This window comes from Grus americana, chromosome 3 (assembly GCF_028858705.1).
Source record: "Grus americana isolate bGruAme1 chromosome 3, bGruAme1.mat, whole genome shotgun sequence".
NCBI classification, from domain to species: domain Eukaryota; kingdom Metazoa; phylum Chordata; class Aves; order Gruiformes; family Gruidae; genus Grus; species Grus americana.
Genome location: NC_072854.1, coordinates 12,498,763 through 12,520,891, shown reverse-complemented (window position 1 = coordinate 12,520,891; position 22,129 = coordinate 12,498,763). Strand labels below are relative to the sequence as shown.

General features: G+C 36.7%; 1 protein-coding gene across 3 annotated transcripts; it reads left to right on the top strand.

Moving 5' to 3' along the window:
* Window positions 1-21,473, top strand: GEN1 (GEN1 Holliday junction 5' flap endonuclease). 3 transcript variants are annotated; one of them, XM_054819101.1, is made up of 14 exons: window positions 1-127; window positions 3,289-3,486; window positions 4,888-5,074; window positions 6,276-6,452; window positions 8,398-8,508; window positions 11,353-11,426; window positions 11,939-12,030; window positions 12,859-13,009; window positions 13,127-13,163; window positions 13,267-13,347; window positions 14,617-14,747; window positions 16,521-16,582; window positions 17,189-17,332; window positions 17,560-21,473. In XM_054819101.1, the coding sequence occupies exons 2-14, from the start codon at window positions 3,326-3,328 to the stop codon at window positions 19,011-19,013; spliced, it is 2,862 nt and encodes a 953-aa protein (XP_054675076.1). In that variant the 5' UTR covers window positions 1-127; window positions 3,289-3,325; the 3' UTR covers window positions 19,014-21,473. The 3 variants fall into 3 exon arrangements, with proteins under 3 accessions (XP_054675076.1, XP_054675078.1, XP_054675077.1); XM_054819102.1 differs by lacking the exon at window positions 1-127 and adding an exon at window positions 159-420; XM_054819103.1 differs by lacking the exon at window positions 3,289-3,486 and having other exon boundaries at window positions 6-127.
* The last annotated feature ends 656 nt before the right edge of the window (window positions 21,474-22,129 follow it).

Here is a 22,129-nt window from a genome sequence, read left to right as displayed (position 1 = left end):
CTGGGGTTGACCGTTGGTGCCGCGGAGCGTGACGAGAGCGTGCGGTTGTGGGGTCTTCCCCTCTTCCCCTTGTCTCCGCTGTGGGGTCTTGGGAGTCGGCGGCTAGGGCTGGGCCTCGAACCGGGATGTGAGTGTCTGCTAATCCCCCTTCGCTGAGGAGGCGTTGGGGGGGGGGGCTCAAGGTGCCACGGCCTCGGCTCCGCAGGCGTCCGCCCGCGGGCGGGCGGAGGGGGGCGTTGCGGGAGAGGGGGCCCCCAGCCCCGGGTCTGGAGCCAGGATGTTAGGCCTGCAGCCCTCTTAGCGGGCAGGGAGGGACCTCCAGAAGGCTCTTCGTCTCACAGTGGGTCGGGGAAACTTCTCTTTCCGTCTGATTAGCTCGTATCAGGGCGGGAATTTTAGATGCTTGTATTCATCGCGCCTGTGCGTCTTGTTATTTCGCTTCCAGGCAACTTCTCGGTTTAGTTTTCATCTGGGGGCGGGGGGGGGGGGGGGGGGGGCAAGTAAGAGTTTGAGGAAGAATCTGTAAATGCTGAAACACACCATTGCTCAGGTTTATTGGCAAAGGTGTGCCACGTACTGGGGTATCACAGTAGTACAGAGAGGGAGTGGGAGAGTCGTTGAAAAACGGGGGGGGGGGGGTGTTTTTTGGTTGGTTGGTTGGTTTTGGTTTCTTGGTTGTTTTTTTTTTTTTTTTTTCTTATAAAGACCTTTGTGTTAGACAAAGTACATGCTTGGCGGTCTTTGCAAGTTACCTTGGCAGTGGGTGAAAGCACATCTGTATGAATTAAACTTCAGCATTAAATGTCTTCTGTAGTTATTTTCAAGTAACTCGCTTACTTTTCTGGCAGTGCAAAAAAAAAATTGTAGGGTAGAATATAGTCTTAAAACATGATTTATAAAACATAAAAGCTGTATAGCTATAGCAGATATTGGCTCAATGAGAAATTGTGAAGGTGTTGGGTGTGGTTTTTTAGTTTCTATTTCCTGTCAATGACCTTATAATAGCATGATGTCTTCAATGATTTTTTTTTAAGCATATGAAAAAAATCAGATTCAGTTCTCCTTCTTTGGAAGCTACCATCTCTAAGCAGATTGGAGGCTGGTGATGAACACAGCTCCTCAATAAAATCTGAGACAGGTCGCTCCTATTTAAAAGTAGTAAGTCTGTTTGTATACAGGATCCAGATCTAAATATTTTACAGAATACGCTCAAAAAAGCAAAAACCGGTTGGTCTCATAGGCTTTCATAACTCAGCCTTAGATATATATTGAATGGGGGTAAGGAAGACTTCTGTCCTCAAATAATAATACTTCAGTAATGAAAAAAAAATGGTGGGTTTGGGGTTTTTTTTTGTTTTCAATTTTTTATACTTAGTTTTTTCTTTATTACTTGTAATCTTAGGAAATGTTAAGTGTTTGTAGTGTATTTGTCTGTCCTGTTAATTAACATGTGACATTCCATAACAATATTTAGAAAACAACTAACACTTTTTTTTTTTTTTTAAATGTTATGCAGACTGGCAGGAACTAAAAAGTAACATAAAAAGTAATTTCCCTTTTTTTGCTAGGTGTTCTCTTGTTAAACTTCACTGAAGCTGAATATTGCACTTGTCTTTTGAGAAGGTCTAGATGCCTTTTGTTAGTCTCCCCTGTGCATCAGAGAAATTGATCATCCTGGACTTCAAGAAATTAAGCTTTATTTATATTTTAACTCATTTTATGTTCTTGAGGTATAACAACAACAAAAGCAATATGTAATGCCCTGTATGTCTACAACTGAAATTGAGCTGAGTGATTGTAATAGTTAAAGAAATGGATTAGAGAAATATGATTTCTGTTGAAAGTAAATCTTAGCATGAGAACTTGATTTAAAAACAACCTGGAATTCATTAGCTGCCTTGTTTTAAAACAGTTCTACACCCTACAAAGACAGGCTTGCTGTTCCGACAGACTGCAGTGGTGTTAAATGTGGAAGACTGCTGAATTTAACGTGGCCGTGTTCACTAGAGGCCACAAGGTGGTATAGCTCCCCAGTGTCTTAAGCAGATCTCAGAGCACAGGTAGTTAGCTCATCTAGTCATTTATTCAAAGGAGGGTTTTAATTTTATGTGAGTATACTGTAGTTTCAAAATCAGAAAGAAATACAAAACATTCCAGATTTTATTTGATTTTTATCCTCTAATATTGAGGGAGAAGAGGGAAACGTACAGAAATAAGCATGAAGCAAACTTTTTACAGTAAGACAGTGCAGGAATAGATTGGTATTGCGAGGGGAAAAGCAGACTCTGTGTTAGAGACCTTGTATTGAACTGGCAAGCTATGAAAACAAGAAGAATAATGAAAAAGAAAAGAAGAAAAGGAAGAAAATTGAATCTGGTAATGGGGTAGCACGAAGAATAGAGATATATAAATGAAGTTAAATAAGAGACAAAGAAATATACCACCTAATGGATCTATATTTGCAGCTGGCATTCATTATAGGTAGTGCCAGTTACATAATACCAAAATTAAAACAGTAAAAACATACACACTGGTGTGTTTCTGCAATCACAGTCAGTGTTATAAGTGTTGAAATGTTTGTTGGAAGGGACCTCTGGAGATCATAAATGCTGATTCCCTGCTCAGAGGGCGATTTCCACCGGTATTGGATTAAACCAGTAAGACATTATGCTGGCTGGATGTTGAAAATCTCCAGGAATGGAGATTCTGCAACCTCTGGGCAACCAGTGCTGCAGTATCCTCTGCTGTTTTTTTCCTGAAGTCCAACCTGAATTTCACAAGCCAGAATCTGTGGCTGTTGACATTTCTTATATCATCTGGGAATATTAAAGAAAGATTAAGTTCTGTCATCATTATAAATATTCCTCAAGTAGCTTTAAGCTACTTCTATTTGAACAGAAGCAATAATCCTACCACTTCAGATCAGGAAGTAATTCCCTCGAGAGGTGTGGTTTTTCCTTTTTTAGATAAAGTTTGGATTGTATGTATGTAAGGGACACATGAGACTTGGAAATTAATGATTTTTTTTTCCCGTCTTTTTTCCCCCAACTGAGTTTGGTTTTATTTATGTTCAGACTTCTCACAATGAAAATGTACAGTCCAAAGAAGGTATTTAGTAATAAAACATCTGCAAACTGGAGTCGCTACACAGTCTTGGTTGCAAGTGTTCTTGGTTCATAAAAGTAAAACTGATAATGACTAAAGATTTATTTTCCAAACCTCATGTTCATAATACGTCATACTTCATGTTATATTCTGAAACTCTTTTATTTTGCTTGGTCTTCACAGCTAAAACCTTCATGCTGACAAAAAAGAAGCTATAACAATGGGAGTGACTAATCTGTGGCAAATTCTTGAGCCTGTGAGACAGCCTGTCAACTTGAGCAGTCTCAGAGGAAAAACACTTGCTGTTGATTTAAGTCTGTGGGTTTGTGAAGCACAAACCGTTAAAAAGATGATTGGAGTAGTTACCAAGCCACACCTGAGGTATGGTATCCATATAAATTATTGTAGCCAAAAGTCTTGGAGCTGTATAATTTAGGTATGATACTTGTTCCAAATTTGAGACTATTTCCAGAATTCATATGACTGTGTTGTTTCGATTTTGTTATGATCGCTTATGTGAATTAAATATATTTAAATTATTCTTCAGGCTTATGAACAACCTTGAAGAATATGTATATTTTTAACTTAAATAAGTTACATGCTTAAGGGATGAGCAAGTATAAGCAACTGTAACTGCAAAGCACTGTTTTCTGCAAATGATGCTGACAAAAATGAAGAAATACACAAATTTTCATAAATGACACATTGTTGGTTAGCTCAAGAATACTGAGTTACTAGCTGCTGTTAGACATTCCTGTGGCTTCTGTTGAATTCAGCTCATATGAAATATTAGCACTTCTGAGAATAATTTCTTAATGTTATGCTTATGATCCCAAATGGATAATTAACTATAAAACTTGACGCATTACCAAAGTCGTTACTTCCCTCTGATAGGATGTCCTGTGTGCAGTGAAATGGAAGCATCAGTCCAGAGTCTTTCCAAAGCAAGACAAAGGGATGAACAGATTTCTACCAAAAAAAGAATGTTTTCAGGCAGTTGGAGACTAAATTGTTTTGCTAATTATTTTAGAGAAAGTTATTGCAAGTGATTGATTTTTTTTTTTAATCACTTGTGAATATAGAACTAGCTTCAAAAGATCAGCTTATCCTTTTTTACCAATAGCAAATGTACAAAATTAAATCTAGAGTGATCATCTTCTCGTGTAAATCAAAGAGATACGGATGTTTGGTCTACTCCTTTTGAAAGATTGAGCCTGGAATTACTGGAAAAAGTATATGCTGTCTGATATTACTGCCCTCAATTTTACTTTTATAAACCAAATGGCATTTTGCAAGGAAGCAATAATCACTACCTGTCAGTGACACTGATTTGCATATGAAATAAATTGGCATGGTAATGGTATCTATGACTAATACCACAGCATTCAGTCACTTCAGAATATGATGTAGCTGTATTGATAGATTTGAAATTAAAATTTGATATAAAAGAATCAATGCGGATATGTGTTTGGAAGCAGACTTTAGATATTGAATGGTTTTTATTAAGCCTTTTAAATTTGCTTACATCTTTACACCTAAAAAAAATCTTTTTTCTCCTAATGTGGTGTTTTCTAGGGAATTTTGTAAAGCTATTAAAAGTTCATAGTAAAACAACTTCAACTGAAGACAGGCATATAGATAAAAGGTTTGTTAGCTTGGGGGTGAGGAAATCATAAAAGGTGGAGAGAAAGCTAAGATTGTTCCTAGGGTAGGCTGAGGGATATGAGGAAAATGTCTGGAAAAAATCAGGCTTTGCTAATTCTGCACCTTACTTTATTGCAGAAACCTATTTTTTCGGTTCTCTTTCTTAACATCAATGGGAATTAAACTTGTGTTCGTCATGGAGGGAGAAGCCCCCAGGTTGAAAGCAGACACGATGAGTAAGAGGAACGAGGTGCGCTATGGACCTTCAAAGAAAGTTGGAGCTGCAAGAACAGGGAGATCTTTATTTAAAACCATTTTAAAAGAGGTAAGTAATTGAGGGCTGTGTTTCAGTATTTTTAATGTGATAGGAAGAAATCTTAACCAAATTAAATACAAGAACTTGAAAGAATTAAGAGTTTTCTACAGCACAGATTTCAACAGTGTTTTGGGGGAGCACATGCCTTTGAAATTGAGCCTTACAGCATCTGTTAACTGTTGCAGTAGGAGTGGGACAATGTAATTTAGAATAATTTTCTTGTTTGATGCGTTCCTTGCTGTAGTGAGCCGCAGACATAATTCAGTGTTTTATTACAGAGATTCAACTTCCTTGTTCTTTTATAGTGTTAGTATTGATACTTTTTTTTTTCTAGATCCAGGTATATGTGAAAGCAGGAATGTGTTGTGTGCCTGTGTAAGCTAAGCTAGTGTGTTTTTGAAGTGGTACACAGAACTGTTTTGTAACCTAGATCTATGATTTGGTAAACTAGCTGAATAACTAAGAGGATACATTTGTTGGAAACCCACTGAATTAGGCTAAAAGGAAGATTCTGTAGGCGTCTTGGTATAGATGATTGAGACAGCTCTGGTTGCAAAGACCTCCTATTCAGTAATTTTCTTCTTCATTCATTGCTGCAGATATTTAATGATTTTTGTTAATTCAAAATTTTATGAAATAGAATTTATAGATGCTTATGGCTTCAGTAGGTTGAATGTATCAATTCACATTTTATTTTTAAATTCTAAAATAAATTTTTTTCTGAAATTTGTAGGAATTATATATGAGTATATATATCAGTATGTCTTATACTGTGGTCCAGTCTTACTTGGCCGACAGTACTGTACTTTCATGCTTGATATTCTTGGGGAGTCTGGCAGCTGTTGAAAGATGTCTGTGTTAGCCCAGTATTACTACTTGAATAAACAGTGTTGCTTCACAAAGATAAATATTCCTTTGTTACTCTTCTGAAAACATCTTAAATATCCATTTAAAGATTTTTGTGAAGGAGTAACCATTAATCATGCTGTGTTCAAGTCCTGTAACTGATACTTTGCTCTTAGTTGGATATGTCTTTTAACTGTTACAGTAAACTATATTTCTCCTGAAGTAGTGCTTGTATTGATGTAGTGTTCTATAGACAATGCAACAATAGCAGTTTTTGTATACACTTGTGTCTGAGAAAACACATAATAATAATGGATCTAATTCAGCATTCAATCTCTGTTTCCTTTTGGATTCCTTCTTTTAGTGTCTTGATCTGCTGGAATGTTTAGGTGTCCCTTGGGTTCAAGCAGCTGGGGAAGCAGAGGCAATGTGTGCCTACTTAAATGCAACAGGACGTGTTGATGGCTGCATTACCAATGATGGAGATGTCTTCTTATATGGAGCTCAAACAGTTTATAGGAACTTTGCCATGAATGCTAAGGTAATATACCTCATCCCATTCTCACCTTCTCTTTAGACTCTTCCCAAAAATGTAAATAGAAAGAAGGGACTTGAAGCATTTACTTAGATATTACCTAATTCACCCTCTAGTAGTTGGGTTTATTTAAAATAGTGCGCTTAAGACAGGAACATCTTGTTTGATTCCCTGGCAATCTGTGCATTGGATGTGAGAGCAAAACTACTGAATTGAAGAACACTTAGGGTATTATTGTCTGTGTTTGTAGTGTCCCGTGATGTGTAATATAAAGCTAAGTAGTAAACTTTTTTTTCCTTTTCCTCCTCTACCGTGGAGAATTGAAGTAGTTCGTTCCTATAAATTTACCATTAGGACACATGGGTGTGGTCAGCCTCTTGGGTCTAATAATCATAGAATACCAGGTTGGAAGGGACCTCAAGGATCATCTGGTCCAACCTTTCTTGGAAGAAGCTCTATCTAGACAAAAGCACCACCTAGACCACCTAGCTGCACTCTGTCCAGCTGAATCTTAAAAGTGTCCAATGTTAGGGAATCCACCACTTCCCTGGGGACGTTATTCCAATGGCTGGTGGTTCTCATTGTGAAAAATTTTCCTTTTGTGTCCAACCAGCATCACCCCAGGAGTAACTTGTACCCATTACCCCTCATCTTCTCCATATGACTCCTTGTAAAAAGGGAGTCTCCATCTTCTTTGTAGCCACCCTTTAAGTACTGGAACACGGTGATGAGATCTCCCTAAGCCTTCTTTTCTCAAAGCTGAACAAGCACAATTCTCTTAGTCTTTCCTCATATGCCAGACTTCCCGGTCCTTTGATCATCTTTGTGGCCCTTCTCTGGACCTTCTCCAGCCTGTCTACAACTTTTTGGTATAGTGGGGACCAAAACCGAACACGGTATCCCAGGTGTGGCCTGACAAGCACTGAGCAGAGTGAGATAATGACTTTTTTATCTCTGCTGGTGATGCCCTTGTTGATGCAACCCAGCATCTGGTTGGCTTTCTTTGCTGCTGACAGTTCACAGTGTGTGAACTTGCATCTTACAGGTTTGTTTTATTATGAATATATTTATTGAACCTGAATAGGGTAGAGATTGTACATGTGTATCATAATCAATTTTTGCAATCATTCAAAAAATCCAGATGAATTTATGACCTTGAGCTGAAGTGTTCATTTGTTGGGAAAGCAATTTTCCAGAACTGGCAAAAAACAACCCTAAATTTACATAATTTGTACTTTCTCTATAAATCAGAGAAAGGAATGTGTGTTTTGTCTGGTGAATCTAACAAGAAAGCAGAGGAAAAATTATATTTGGATTGGAATTTTAAATAACGTTCATCTGAATGACTTGTTGAGAAAATACTTCAGTAATAAGAGAAAATCAATAGAACAAAAAAAAGCACTATTAACAATTAACTTTTTTAAAAAATAAAGTTGTTATTCATGTTAATCTTGATTTCATGTTGTTGTGTTTGAGTCCTCTACCCTTCAAAGCTTCAGGTGTTCCTTTAGCTTATGTCTAATATGCTAGATAGCATTTTAATTTTTTTTTTTTTTTTTTTTACCCAAGTAGCACATTAAAATGTTTACATGTATTTTAAAAACTGCAGTTCCTGAGGTGACTTACAGAGCCACTAGTACTGGATGTTAGTTTTGCCACACTTTTTCTACAGGCAGTAAACAATAAAAACACCCCTTGGCTTATTTTAGTTCCTTTCAACAGTTGATGACCATACTTAAAATTCCAGAACTATATATCCATGCATTACAGTATAAATTTGAATTGCGGCTTATATTTTTTTTTTGCCATCAGAGCCCTCTTATGGGATAGACGTATTTCCTGCAGATGTGGGTGAATTAGGGGTGGGTAACCAATCACAACTGAACGTGACTCAGGGCAGTTTCTTCCCTGATGTTACAGAAATAAAATGTGTGATAAATTTCTCTTGCAGGATCCACTTCTTGACTGTTACACTATGTCCTCTATTAAGGAGAAGCTTGGTTGTGACAGAGAGTCTTTGATTGGGCTAGCTGTTCTTCTGGGCTGTGATTATCTTCCAAAGGTAAGCAATACAATTTATTTTTTTTATTAGGTAATTATAGTTTATTGTTTTCCAAGACAGTGTATTGAGGGAGACTTCTGCATGCTGAGAAAACTGTATGCAATGCATGATTAGTGAGATTTAGTTGAAGAATATGCTTAGTAAGTTACTGTAAATTTTATTTGTGAAGGCTTAAAAATAATCAAAATGGTTCATGAACATTAATCTTTCAAAACTCAATGTATTATTCCAGACTTTAATATAATGGAGGTGAAGACAAAAGTTTAGATGTTGATTACTTTGAACAAACATGAGAACAGAGTAGTTTGCCAGGATACTTTGAACCCGTTGGCGTGTAAAGTACATCCCTGGCAGAGTAGTTGTGGAAAATGAGAAAAAACAGCTTTGTGCTGTTTGGAATAGCTAGTAGTGGTAGTTTTGAACTGTAGCTGTTAGTAATGCCAGTTCTGGATGCAGTTTGGATATATCCCCTTTTAGTTCTATCATTTGTAAATACATAATTTATGAAGAAGTAGGAGTCACCTGTTTGAAAGCTTGCCTAATGAATGAAGTGAGAGTGATCTCACTCATTATTACTTTACTATTTTTTTTATTTTATGTAAGCTCTTGAATTTTTTTGGAGACTTTGAACAGAAGTTGTTGTAATGGCTATTTGAAAGGGAAAGGAAGTGGGATGAAACTTGATTTCCGTACAGTTCATCATACAGTGACTTCAGGCAACAGAAGTTCCCATTCAGGCTTGCAATGGATGTCTAGTTAGTCTTAAATTATTGTGTTCCAATTTGATAAAACAGTCCTTTTAAACAACTGATACTGCTGAAAGAGCAAATGGCTCTTTTTTTTTTTTTTTTCTGAAGGACTTGCTTCTGTTATAGGAATCTTTAAATAGTTGGGTTTTTTTATTAACATTATTACTACTATTACTACAAAATAAATATAGAAAGAGAGAGGGAGTTAAAAAAAAAAAAAGTGGCTAATCGGTGGTTAGGAACTGATGCCGGATTCTTGCATCATCCTAAAGTGACATGATTATATAATGACAGGTAGGTCTTTTGAGTTATTGCAGTCCAGTGAAGTGAATGAAGATAGGAACTTCTAAGGAAAGCTGAATTACAGGAGTGCATTGGGAATGGGGATTGGCAGAACAGATAATGAGAATACCACTCTATAATTGCACTTACTTTGTTGAACATATATCAAAATGATGCTTTCCTTGCAGAAGCTGAATATCTGACACTATGCCTGAGTGTCTGGCTGCAGTCCAGTGAGAACTTCTAATTGGTTTTGAATGCACATTTATTTCATATGGCTGCTTATATTCAGTTCAGCTATTACAGCTGAATAAAAATAAGCTACAGATTTATTTGTAATAATGCTGCAAAAAGCACACTCAATACAATCTTTATATTCAACTGTACTGATTCTTGGCAAAACAGAGTAGGGATTGAAAGAGGAACTGGAAAAGCAGTATGTGTGTTTTAAATCATAGAAGAGTTTGGGTTGGAAGGGACGTTTTAAAGGTCATCTAGTCTAACCCCCCTGCAACAAGCAGGGACATCTTCAGCTAGGTCAGGTTGCTCAGAGCCCTGTCCAACCAGACCTTGAATGTTTCCAGGCATGGGGCATCTACCACCTCTGTGGGCAACCTGTTCCAGTGTTTTACCCATCCTCATTGTGAAAAAATTATTCCTTATATGTAGTCTGAATCTACCCTCTTTTACTTTAAAACCGTTACTCCTTGTCCCTGGCCCTACTAAAAAGTACATTCCCATCTTTCTTATAAGCCCTCAATACTTACAAGTATTGAAAGGCCACAATAAGATCTCCCCAGAACCTTCTCTTCTACAGGCTGAACAACACCAACTCCCTTAGCTTTTCCTCATGGGAGAGGTGTTCTATCCCTCTGATCATTTTTGTGACCCTCCTCTGGTAGTTTTTAATCATCTGGCTTTCATTCTTCAGTATGTCTAGAGGTTACTACACAGTTCTGGATCTCGGTCCATGAGCTAGGTTCCAGAAAATGAACCTCCAAGGTCAGGTTGGATGGTGCTGTTCTATGATTCTATGAAAATATTTCCTATTCCTATCTCCCTGTTGTCGATAGTGGTAGTCCCGTTTCCTATAAAGGACATGCATACTATAGATGTAATAATGGAGTAAATATCAAAATCAAGCAATTATTGAGAGGGAGGGGAGGAATTCTTTGGGTTTATGATTTTATTGGGTTTTTAAATTTATTTTTCAGAAAATGCTCTTGCACTTTGCTTTGTCAACTCAGAATTGATATTGCATAAGTGCTTGAGGTCTTCAAATATTAAAAATTGTTTCTATTGCCATAAAGCATATCTTTCCTGTGAGTAAAAGCTTTTTGCTAGGTTTCTTCTATCTCTTAAGTTCAGGCTTTTGACTCTAAAATCCAAAAGATCTGTCTTTGTCTTGTCTTTCCAAGACAATTCCGAAAAGTTGCAGCTCTCTCACAGTTAGCTGGCAAGACTGTTACCAGTATTTTATATTGGTGTCCTGTTGCAGATAGTAAGAAGGAAAACCAACCAAACAAAACCTCTTTTCCTATTGTTTTCTGTTACCTTTTTTCTCTACGTTGTTTTATCTGAGTTGCTATTGAGCGTAAGAACGTTTTATGCAGCTTGTGTTTTACACTTGCAGTACAGCTGTAATCTGTCACCTTCTCTGACTTTAGAACTTGGTCAAAAATTATTTTTCTTAATTTACTCTCAGCATTTGGGACCATTTTTGTCAGTTCTTTACATAGTTATGAAAGCAGTTTTTATGAAAATCTGAATATTTTCTGTTTGTCATTAAGGTTTCATATTTCTGTCTCAATAGGGCGTTCCAGGAGTTGGGAAAGAACAAGCTTTAAAGTTAATTGAGACTTTACGAGGTGAAAACTTATTGCAAAGGTAAAGTGAAAATTTATGTCGTATGCTGAAGTACTTTGATTTTATTCAAAGACTTGCTGGTATGTACTTGAACTCCAAGACAATGTTCGTAATACTTTAATTTGGGAGAGGGGACATTGCCACATTCCTTACTTTATATTTGCTAAGTGAATTATGTGTTTTGCTAGGCAAGCTTCTTATTGTTTTAAACATTAGCTGGCTCCTAGCTCTTGAGCTAGCAGATGTTTGTTGATATATTGGAAAGGAAGTCTGATAAGAGACTCTTGCTTATTTTTAATTGGGTTGTGGATCAGGACATGAGATAGAAAGCATTTGCTATGTTTGTTATAATAATGCGTGTGTCAATATTAGAAATCTAACAATCATATAATCTACTTTAAAAAAATTATGTCATAAATTAGAAAACTCTTTCTTGGATAGGTGCTTGAGAAGTATAAAAGGAGTATTTTTCAATGTTTTATTTTAAATATGAAAGGTAAAAATACTTCTTAATCCTTTTAATATCCTTTTAGGTTTGAGCAATGGAAAGAACAATTTCAGTATGATAATAATCCACCTTTGGGTGTTAAAAGGGTAATTCACTGTTCTGAGTGCCATCATCCAGGTCAGTATGAAAAGCACTGAATTTTATTTTTAGCCTAATCATTTGTTTACTTTTTGTTCTTGGTGTGTGGGCTGGGGTGGTGAGTTTTTTTATTTGGTTGCATTTTGGGTGGTTTTATGACTAGCATTAAAAACTGCTTTTCTTGTCATTCAGCTTCTGGGCTGTCTTCATATTTTCAATATTGTGTATATGTATCTTTATATAAACATTTTTGAGGCTGGGAACTACCTTTCTTCAAATGTGAAACTAGTTGATAGCAGATGGAACGTTATCACAATGCTGTTGTGTGATCCCAGATATTTGCCTTTTTAACATTATCAGAAAAGAAAGTATGCTATACTGCCAACCAACTATTTCTTTAGTTGCTTGGATTAGTCCTGCATCAAGAGGACCGAATCCATTAGCATTGCTGGGTTTTGCTGTAGTGTTTCCTTAAAAAGAAATTAGTCCTAAGGAATCTTATTTTGGTAGCATCTTTGATCAGTGAACTCAAACCGATAACTTGGAGAAGGAAAAGCTTGTTTCAAATGTGTTACTTACATATGTTTGCCAGGTTTTCACAGACTACTGTAGTTTTTGGGTAATAAAGTTTCCAGCTTAAGGTCTGAAACTGTTGGGGAAAAAGTCTTCCAAAAAAATGAAAGCTTGCTTTTATTTGTCAGTTTTCACTGTAGATTTATAAAATACAGCTAATGCACTCAGATCTGCTTACAGCTACTTTCATGTCAGATTCCTATGTTCTGAGCTTCGTGTTTGTAGTATTAGCTTTGTATATTTGGAGATTTTGGGAAACTTTTCTTCTCACACTTTGTGCATCTCCTTCTATAGGATCTTTCAAGGAACATGAGCGTAGTGGATGTAAATTCTGTGAAAGCACTAGATACTGCAAACCCAATGACTCCAAATACTGCTGCCCTTGTGAATGGCATCAGTTAGAGCGAGCGAAACAAGCAAGTGCAGTGGAGGACAATATCAGAAAGTAGGAATGTCTTGAAAGTTGAACTGCTTTTCCCTGCGTTCATGTGCAGGGTGAGCATTTAAATTCTGCATTTTTCCCAGTTGTATTCAGTTCCTAACACATTTGTTTTGCCTGCAGAAAAGCTAACAGTTGTGAGGGCTTTCCATTCCCTGAGGTAACAAACAAGCCTAATTAAAGATTAATTTCTTTAATCAATTAATTGAAATTTCAGTTTTGTGCCCTCTCTTAAACTGCCTCGTTTTTGTTTTTCTCTCAAGGTTATCCAGGAGTTTCTTGTAAACAAAAATAAATTGATCAAGATAAAGGAATGTCAAAGGCCAAATTTATTGTCCTTTCAGGTACATAACAAAATACTGGATATTCAGTTTTTTGTTTATTAGTAAGGAAGGCATCTGTGATAATTTTGATCTTCACTGGTAATTTTACTGGAAATAAGAATTAATGAATCTTGCTACAACTTCTTAAAATACTTGCTTTTTTTGAAAGCCTGAAACTGAAGACTTTGAAGAAAAAAAAATCAGTTGATGTAAATAAGTATGTAGAAAAGTGGAAGAAAGAGAACTCAGAAAAAGGTCACTTGCCATTGTTTTGTTTTTCACTGTCCAGTATTACTAGATGGGGGTTGCTGAGTGCTGCATTATCTATATAGTGTATAAAGTACTGTATGGTTATATGGCATAATATATGCTTCAGTGATGTTATCTTTTTTGTTTTCATCCACCTTTCATATAGGTATTAACAGATAACAGCTCTTGTTTTTACTAGTACTTGTTTCATCATTGTACTGGCATGGTAACTTGGGTATTACAGCAAGTCATGATTGTGGACTTCTTTTTTTTTAACATTAAACTTTCTTTGCAATGATATTTTTGGTATCAAGATAACAGCTTCTGTGTAATAAAACATAACATTTTATTCTGAATGTTGCATATTTTTCCATAAAAACCAATAGCAGGCTTGTATTTAGCACAGTACTACCAGCTTTCAAGTTCAGAGGCCCTTTAATTCGAAGTGCACAAAGCTCAAAAGTGGTCTAGCTTATTCTTCTGTCCATAGCAGAAAGGATAAATATCTTGTGAAGCTTTTTTTTTTTTTTTTGGGGGGGGGGCATGAGATCAATATATGCATGTTAGGATTGTTTTGTAAGAATTATTTATATTTGTTTTTTATTGGTGAAAGCAGATCTCTTACGGTGTTTCATTTTCTGGGATTGATGACAGTGTGAGAATTATGTATAGCATACCAGACTGCTGTTAAGCAATGTAGCTTTAATGAAAATCCATATTCATCCTTTTCACATGCAAAATCTGGAATTTTCTCAGCTCCTTGTGTAGCTGATCTGAATCTGACAAGGTGTTTAGTAACTGTCTTATCCCTGCTGCTGCCCTACATACCTATTCCTTTGGCTTGTTATTGACAGCTGCTGAATCTGCCCTTTTATGGATTACTGTTCCCTCCCTTGGCAGTGAGATATCGTTGGGCATTATAAAAGCTTTCTAGATATTTTAAGTATTTAGTCCTGTGTCCCTACTACACAGCTATCTAAGCATGATCTCTAACAGAATAAGAAAGTTTTAAAGTTTGGGGTGGTTTTTTTGCACTAACAGATACTTGCTTCTGAGAAGATGGAATGGACCAAACATTATGCTTGTAAGAAACTGTTAGCACTATTGACACGTTATGATATGATCCAGAGAAAATCTGGACACATTGATTCAAAACAACTGCAGGCAATACGGTAATGTAGCTTGATTTCTTGAACTTAATATATTTACTTCTGCTGCTGGATGAAAATCATGGGGCTTTTTTCCTTTTTTACGGAAATAAGTTTTTTTCCATCTCTGTTCTAAGCTTTGTGCTCATTTTGAATAGAGGTAAAAATTTAGATCAGTACACCAATTCTTATACTACTGCTGCACAAACTAATACATATAGTAGTTTCCTTTCATTCTCACTGACAATGCCTGTTTTTTCCTATGCTTATTTTCAATTCTGTTTCCGTGGATCTGCACATGAGATTGAGCATTACAGGTTTGATTCTCTGCTCAGGTTCTTAGCAGAAGTTAATTGTCTTCTGTGATTCAAAATAAGAGCCTAGGCTTAGAAATGAGCATCTGCAGATTCAGTCACGGTCTCTGATTTCATATCAGACCTACCAAATGTTGTTGTACAGTGTGTCTGATGAAATCATTGGCTTACGGTTCTATTCTGCTACCCTTTTTGTCCTCAAAACCACATTTTCATTTAGGAATATAAAAATGGCCAAATATCCTGTTACTGAGAATGGATATGTAGGGGAAAAAAAACAAGATAAGCATGTAACTACTTTCCCCTAGAATATTTTTTCCAGCATCCAGGTTTCTGTTACTGAGGGGTTTTGTGAGCCAGAATTACTACCTTCTTACTCTATCAGCTTTCGATGTATTTTTTTTTTAATGATCTAACCTTTTCTTAAACTTAAGTAAACTTTTAGAATCTACAGTGTCTGTTTGCAAATCTGAAATTAACTTCACTGTGTGAAGGGAATTACTTAAAACTTTAGTATCCAATGGTTTCATTTCCCAAATGAAACATAAATTCTGCCCCCAAATTCTTGCATTGCAAGAAGGTTAGTAGTTTTGCCATGTTCCTTCATGCTGCTGCTGTTCAAGATTTTATAGACCTTTATTTTGGGAGACAGAAGGACAGTCCGTAGCAATGTGATAGTATCTCTTCCGGGTTTATGTCTCATAGTCTGTTTAATTATTACTTGCAGAGAAGCCATTCTATTCAGTGTTATCTTTCAAAAGAGTGGAGAGACTGGTTGGGGACTGCTTTTTAAAGAGGCTGGCTAGATAAATTACCAGCATTTACCTTGACGAATAAGTTAATTGACATCCTCTGTTTGTAACACTTTTGTAGTGTTTCAAGAGTTTAAAAGACAGATCCTGCATGCACTAGGTTTCTTTTGTTTAAAAACGCCGTAATGATTCAGCAGGATCCTCTTCACATGTAGGAACCTATTAAACTGGAGTACAGATAATGTTTTTAGAAAAATCTCGTAAAGACTGACTGTCCCTGCTCAGTTCACGTTTTATCTTCCTTCATGCTCTCGTGCAAAAGATACAAATGACGCTGTCTGGTCATTCAGAAGATAACTGTCTATGGCAACAAGACAACCTTCTCTGCGGCACAGTTGAAGATATCAAACTGATGTTTGTAGGAGCCTGCGTTATGGTTGTCTGTTACAGAATAGCTATTTGATTTCTTGTTATGCTCCTCTGAGCAATATCATTAAAAAAGAAAAAAAATGTTTCAGTAGTCAAATCTAGACCCAAAATTTTAGTGTAGAACTTATAAAGACAAGTAGTGTATTTTTAAAAGGTGTGTTAATTTCACTATTAGAAGAGTATTTTTTCCTCTGAGTCATTACAAATTATAGTATTGAAATATTTTTAGATAACTTGGATTTTTTTTTTTTAATTTCCTGTTCAAACAAAATCATTTAATGGGCTTCTTTATGTTCTTACAGGATAGTCAAGACACGTGTTAAAAATGGAATTCCTTGTTTTGAAATTGAGTGGCAAAAACCAGGTTGGTCTAGTTTCTATGTACATTATGGAACAAAACAGTTCGTAGGAAAATAGAAGAGTATACTTTAAAGAGGAAAAGTTTGACAACATTGTGAGGAAATGAAATGTGGGTGAGATTGGAAACTGTTCCATGAAAACAATAGAAAATGCGCATCAAATGTCACATACCCTGAAAGTAAAAGCAATGCGGTGGTTTTTGTTTGTTATTAAAAATATCATCTACCTAGAACGCAAGGGACTCCATCTTCAGGTACTTTTTCTGGTACATGTTAATAAGACCTGGACTCTGTATTTTATATCTTATTTCACTGTATACCTGAAGCTGTGACTGTTCACTAGCTAAAAATTTTTCTATGCTGACAGACTTCTACCTTTAGTGTGCCTGTTTGTGCCAGGAGATTGGCAGAAAGAAAAAGACTTGTAGCTAAATCTCAAACATTGTACTATTGACCTTTTTACATACCTTCTTTGTACTCAGATAAATTTTTTGTTGTTTTTCTTATTCCCTACTTTGGAATATGTGTATATACATGTCTAATGTACATTCATTGATGTTTTGGTTTTGTGGGTTTTTTGTGGTGTTTTTTTTTGTTTGTTTTTTTTTAAGAACATTATGTTGATGCAGAAGATGAGCCTGTGGAGTTGTTTGTAGTCACAGTAGAAGAGGAGTCTTTGTTTCGGGCTGCTTATCCTCATGTTGTTACCCTTTATCAAGTGGAAAAGTCAGAAGTTCTGAAGAAGAAACAGAAAAGTAAGTCCAAAAACTTATTTCTTATGAACTTATGGGTCTTGCCAGAATACACAAAGCACAAGCAACAAATATGTTTTCCGTTGTTGAGCAATATCATGTTTTTTCAAGATCAAGGCATGATATATTATAGGAACTGTGCTTTTATCTTACCATTTTATACTTTCGCACTAGGAAATCTGAACTGTGGTTAATATGCCATTTAGATATGCCCTTTTATTTTTTTTCAGACAGAAAAGATAGACCAAAAGAAAAGGAATTGCCAAATGTTTATGATGAAGTTAGCAATCTTCTGTCTCAAATGAATTTAAAATCTACATGTGGAATTCTTCCTGTGCAAAACTCCATGTCAGATATAAAAACTCCCCCAGGAGACCAGATACACCTGAGAAGTACTGAATCAAAAGATCTAGCATTAGCTGCAGCTTCCTGCATAACTGTTCAAATGCCAGCATCAGCAACTGCTCTTCCTCCAACTACATCGCTTTACTCGCTCTTACAGAGTACATTGACTGACTCACCTGTATTACCAGCACAATTTACTAAAGATTCAGGGATATTGTCCTCTTCCTCTGTAACAGCTGGTCTACAGCTGAGCAGTATTAAAGGAACCTTCTCTAGCACTTCACCAGCCCACGGGGATGATATTCATGATCCAGTAGCTGACTTTACATACATAAAACATTTGCATCCACTAGGTCATGAAACAGTGAGAAATAGCTCAGAATATTCTGATGCTATGCAGTCTGATCAACGTCATTCTGATAGTGCAGATGATTTGGTTTCAGATGATGCCATGGGACAACTTCAGAAGTGGTCTTTAAGTGAGCAAATGCTTAAGAAGTCTACCATTCCATCAAAGCCTGTTTCATCTGAAGATGTAGTGCAACTGGAGTCTTTGAAATGTTTTAAACAAACAAAGGAAACATTCAATCATTATGAAGATCATGTCTCTTCCTCATGTCAGTTAAATAAACTAGTTCAGGAAAGTAAAAATACGCTATCAGAAAACTATTCAAGGGAATCCAGCGTACACATTTATCAATATCAGTACAAAAAAGCTGGCAGTCTGGCCGAAACGGTGCAAAAAGACAATAATATAAGCAGTTCAACATCTCTAGCCCGCAGTGGGCAAACAAAACAGATGCTGCATCCTGAGTGTGAAATGCGCCCAGTGTCTCAGAAGTCAGCAGATGTTGTAACTAGCTGTTACATTAAAAAAGCTTATACTCAAACTACTTCGAAAACTTCTTCTATAAAGAGTGTGTGTCAGAATAGATGTTCTTCTAGTGAAGACAGTGATGATGATAACATGAATAAAAATTTGGTTTATGAGCAGCAGCAGCAAAGTCAACTGAACCCTGGTCAGTTTAAAAAATGTTTCACAAAGGAAAGGAGTGATGCCGTTACAAGCAAAAGAACAAACAGTGACTCAGCTCTTTCAATTAAAGGGAAGAAGAAAAAGGCCAATTTAAAAAAAGCTGGTAATAGTTTGTCATTGCAAGTATCTCCAGAACCATCCTCTGTAGGGGAAGTTAATTGTTTCCAAAGTCCGGAGCAACCATTTGAGAGGTCAGGTTCTGGTCCCACGCAGCAAGCCAAAAGTGCTGTTCTGACTTACGCATGGGCAGACAGTCCCCTTCCCCTGTCTGAAAGACTAAAAGGAAGAATCAAAATCAATTAGGTTCTCCATAAAATAGATTATAATCTAACAATTAACTCTGATTCTTCAGCTCTTAGAGTTCTTTCTCAAAGTTTCAGCAGTGTGCTCTGTCAATGTTAAGTGGATGCAGTTTTGATGAATAAGTGCTCTGAAATACTGCATACGGGTGCTAAATTTTGAAACAAAAATGTTAGCAAAAGTACTAAATAACTGATTATAGGCAAGTGCCCATTATTCTGGACTTGATTACATTCTGAACTTGATATGTAAGCATCAGGATATAGTATAAAAGGGAGCAGGGGGGTTAATTGATGAAATAAGAAAAGTTTTCCCCTAGCCAATTGTGATGATTTTGTGTACAGCTATTAGTCTTTCTGCTTATAAAACCAGGCTTACTAAAATAGTGTCTGCACTGCTATCGGATATTCTTAATAAGACAAAGTGATACAGTTCTTTCCAACTGAAATTTTCCGTTCTGCTCCACTAACTTAATTTTGCTAGTTTTAAAATGGGTTTTCAAATCCTGGGATGCTGGTTGTGTTGATTATCTCTGAAGGACCAGATAGAGACACACAGCAGATGTACCTTGCAGGGTAGCTAAATTTGTATCTGCCATGCCCTATAATAAACTATGCTTTGAGTGTGTCCATCTTCTGAAGAATGGAATAAGCCATGTAAGGGTATTTTGGTTTTGTAGCTGTCATATCTAATATATAAGGAAATTTGATGACTCTTTTAATCAAACATTTATAGTTTGGGGTATTTTTTTCTTAAGATGATAAAATCCTATCTAACACTCACTTCTACTTATAATAGAATGAAGATTAAGATTAGATTAAGAAAATCTAATGATGATATTGCAGATTCTTTAATATCATGTAAATGTTTGTTTCTAAAGGGGGAACTTGAATACAATTGCTTTTTTGAAGCTGTTCTTTGTACCTCTTTAATGTAGAAGCAATCTCTGTTCATATACAAAAAAAGAGTTCTCTTCAACAGCTTATTACAAGATGCCTCCTTGCCTGCATTTAAGTATTCATAACTTTTTCTGTGGACCAACCAGAAGGAGGGCCACTCTTACAAGATATAAAGTTAACAACGGAAATTTAGAATATCTGTGCCTTAATGAAAATGTCAGTTCTTTCTTCATAAAGGCCAAGGTTTTAAAAGTTAAGCTAAATTCCAGATGTCTTTAAGGAAGAAATAGGTAGCCTATAGATAATACAGTCTGTAATTAGCCAAAATGGTAGTTTCTTATTTTCCTCTGTGGGCAGATCTAGAAAGTTTATTTATGGTTGATACTCCAAATGAGAAATGTGTTATGGAAATGAGCAAAAAATCCAAAATATTGGAAACTTATTTTCAGTTCTGAAGATGGTCTCTCTCTTCTGGAATCTGAACCACCTGGCTGATGTGAGAGGGTAGCTGGAAGCAGAGAATTGCTAAGGAGAGTAGCAGCCACCTGGGAGAGATTCCCATGAGAGATTCTGTATGCAATGCTCAGTAGTGGAGAGATCAGACCATTTTTTGTGGAAAAACATTGATTATGTATGATTCTTTTCCTTGCTGCTGATTTTGAATACTGAAAGTTCAAATCAAGAGTTTGAGTTTTCATTAACAAAAATGCCAACATCATGTGAATGACCTCACTTTTGTTCCCTCCCAGTGTATGGGAACGCGCTCTTTTGTTGGAGGGCTCTTACCATTTCACCCACAGTGTGTGGGTTTCTGTGGTTTAGGGTTTTGTTTAGAATTGGGGGGCAAGAGCAGTTTTTGGAGGCATTTTTGTTTGTTTTCCGAATCTGACTGGGATGACTGCTTTTAATGGTTGATTCGCTGAAAATACTGTGCCAGAATTATGACAAGTTCATGTTTTGCAGATGATAGAAACCAGAAATGAGATACAAGATTAATATCTTAAATAGAACTGCAGAGGGGGAAAAAGAAGAGTATGTTGCTGATTATCACTACAGAGTAATCTGGTTTCATAAGTTCAGTTCAAGCATGAAAAGCAGAAAAATTTCAGTTTTTTTCATTTGCAGTGCATCTCAATTTGTGCAAGTTTTCTGCCACTACTTTAGAAGTAGCAATAGATGAGAAAACAACTGTATAGGATGCCCCCTCTCCTGTAGGCTATAGCTGCTCATTACAGCAAATAAACACAAGAACATTTATCATTGGGGATGACTGTTGCGTGAATTAAACTTGTGATTCATTACAGAAGGGAAATTACAGGTTTCTTTAAAATGTTTTGATTTTTCATCTTTATGTAACTTTCTCAATCTAAGGATTAGGGATGATTTTTCTTGTTTGGAACTGTTTTGACTGTACCAAAGCTGACTGCTTTGCAATCTCTCACACTTGTGAAGATGACGTTTAAATAAATTGAGTCGCTGTAACAGATAACTGTCTTTGGTAGGAAATTTTCCTACAAGATTATGTTAAACTGCCTGTAAGTATAAATGAATATGATGCATCAGCCTGATGACCCTGAATGTATTTTCATTTATCATCTGTCCTGGTCAGCCCAAACAGGCTCTAGCAGGGTGTTTCATCAACAGTAATAAAACTATACCAGCTGTGAGGATGGGGCAAGTAAAGGATGGATTCTTGTCCTGGTTTAGCCCCGGCCAGCAACTAAGCACCACACAGCTGCTTGCTGACTCCCCCCTGGTGGGATGGGGGAGAGAATAGGAAGAGTGAAAGTGAGAAAACTCATGGGTTGAGATAAAGACAGTTCAATAAGTAAACCAAAAGCCACACGCGCAAGCAAAGCAAGACACGCTTAATGGTGACTTGGGAAGACAAACGCCATCACTGCAAATGTCCCCCCCCCCTTTCTCCTTCCAGCAGCTCTATATGCTGAGCATGATGTCATATGGTATGGAATATCCCTTTGGTCATTGGGGTCAGCTGTCCCGGCTGTGTCCCCTCCCAACTCCTTGTGCACCCCCAGCCTACTCGCGGGTGGGGTGGGGTGAGCAGCAGAAAAGGCTTTGGCTCTGTGTAAGCACTGCTCAGGGGTAACAAAAAACATCTCTATGTAATAAAAACATCCCTGTGTTATCAACACTGTTTCCAACACAACATAGCACTGTACTAGCTACTATGAAGAAAATTAACTCTACCTGAGCTGA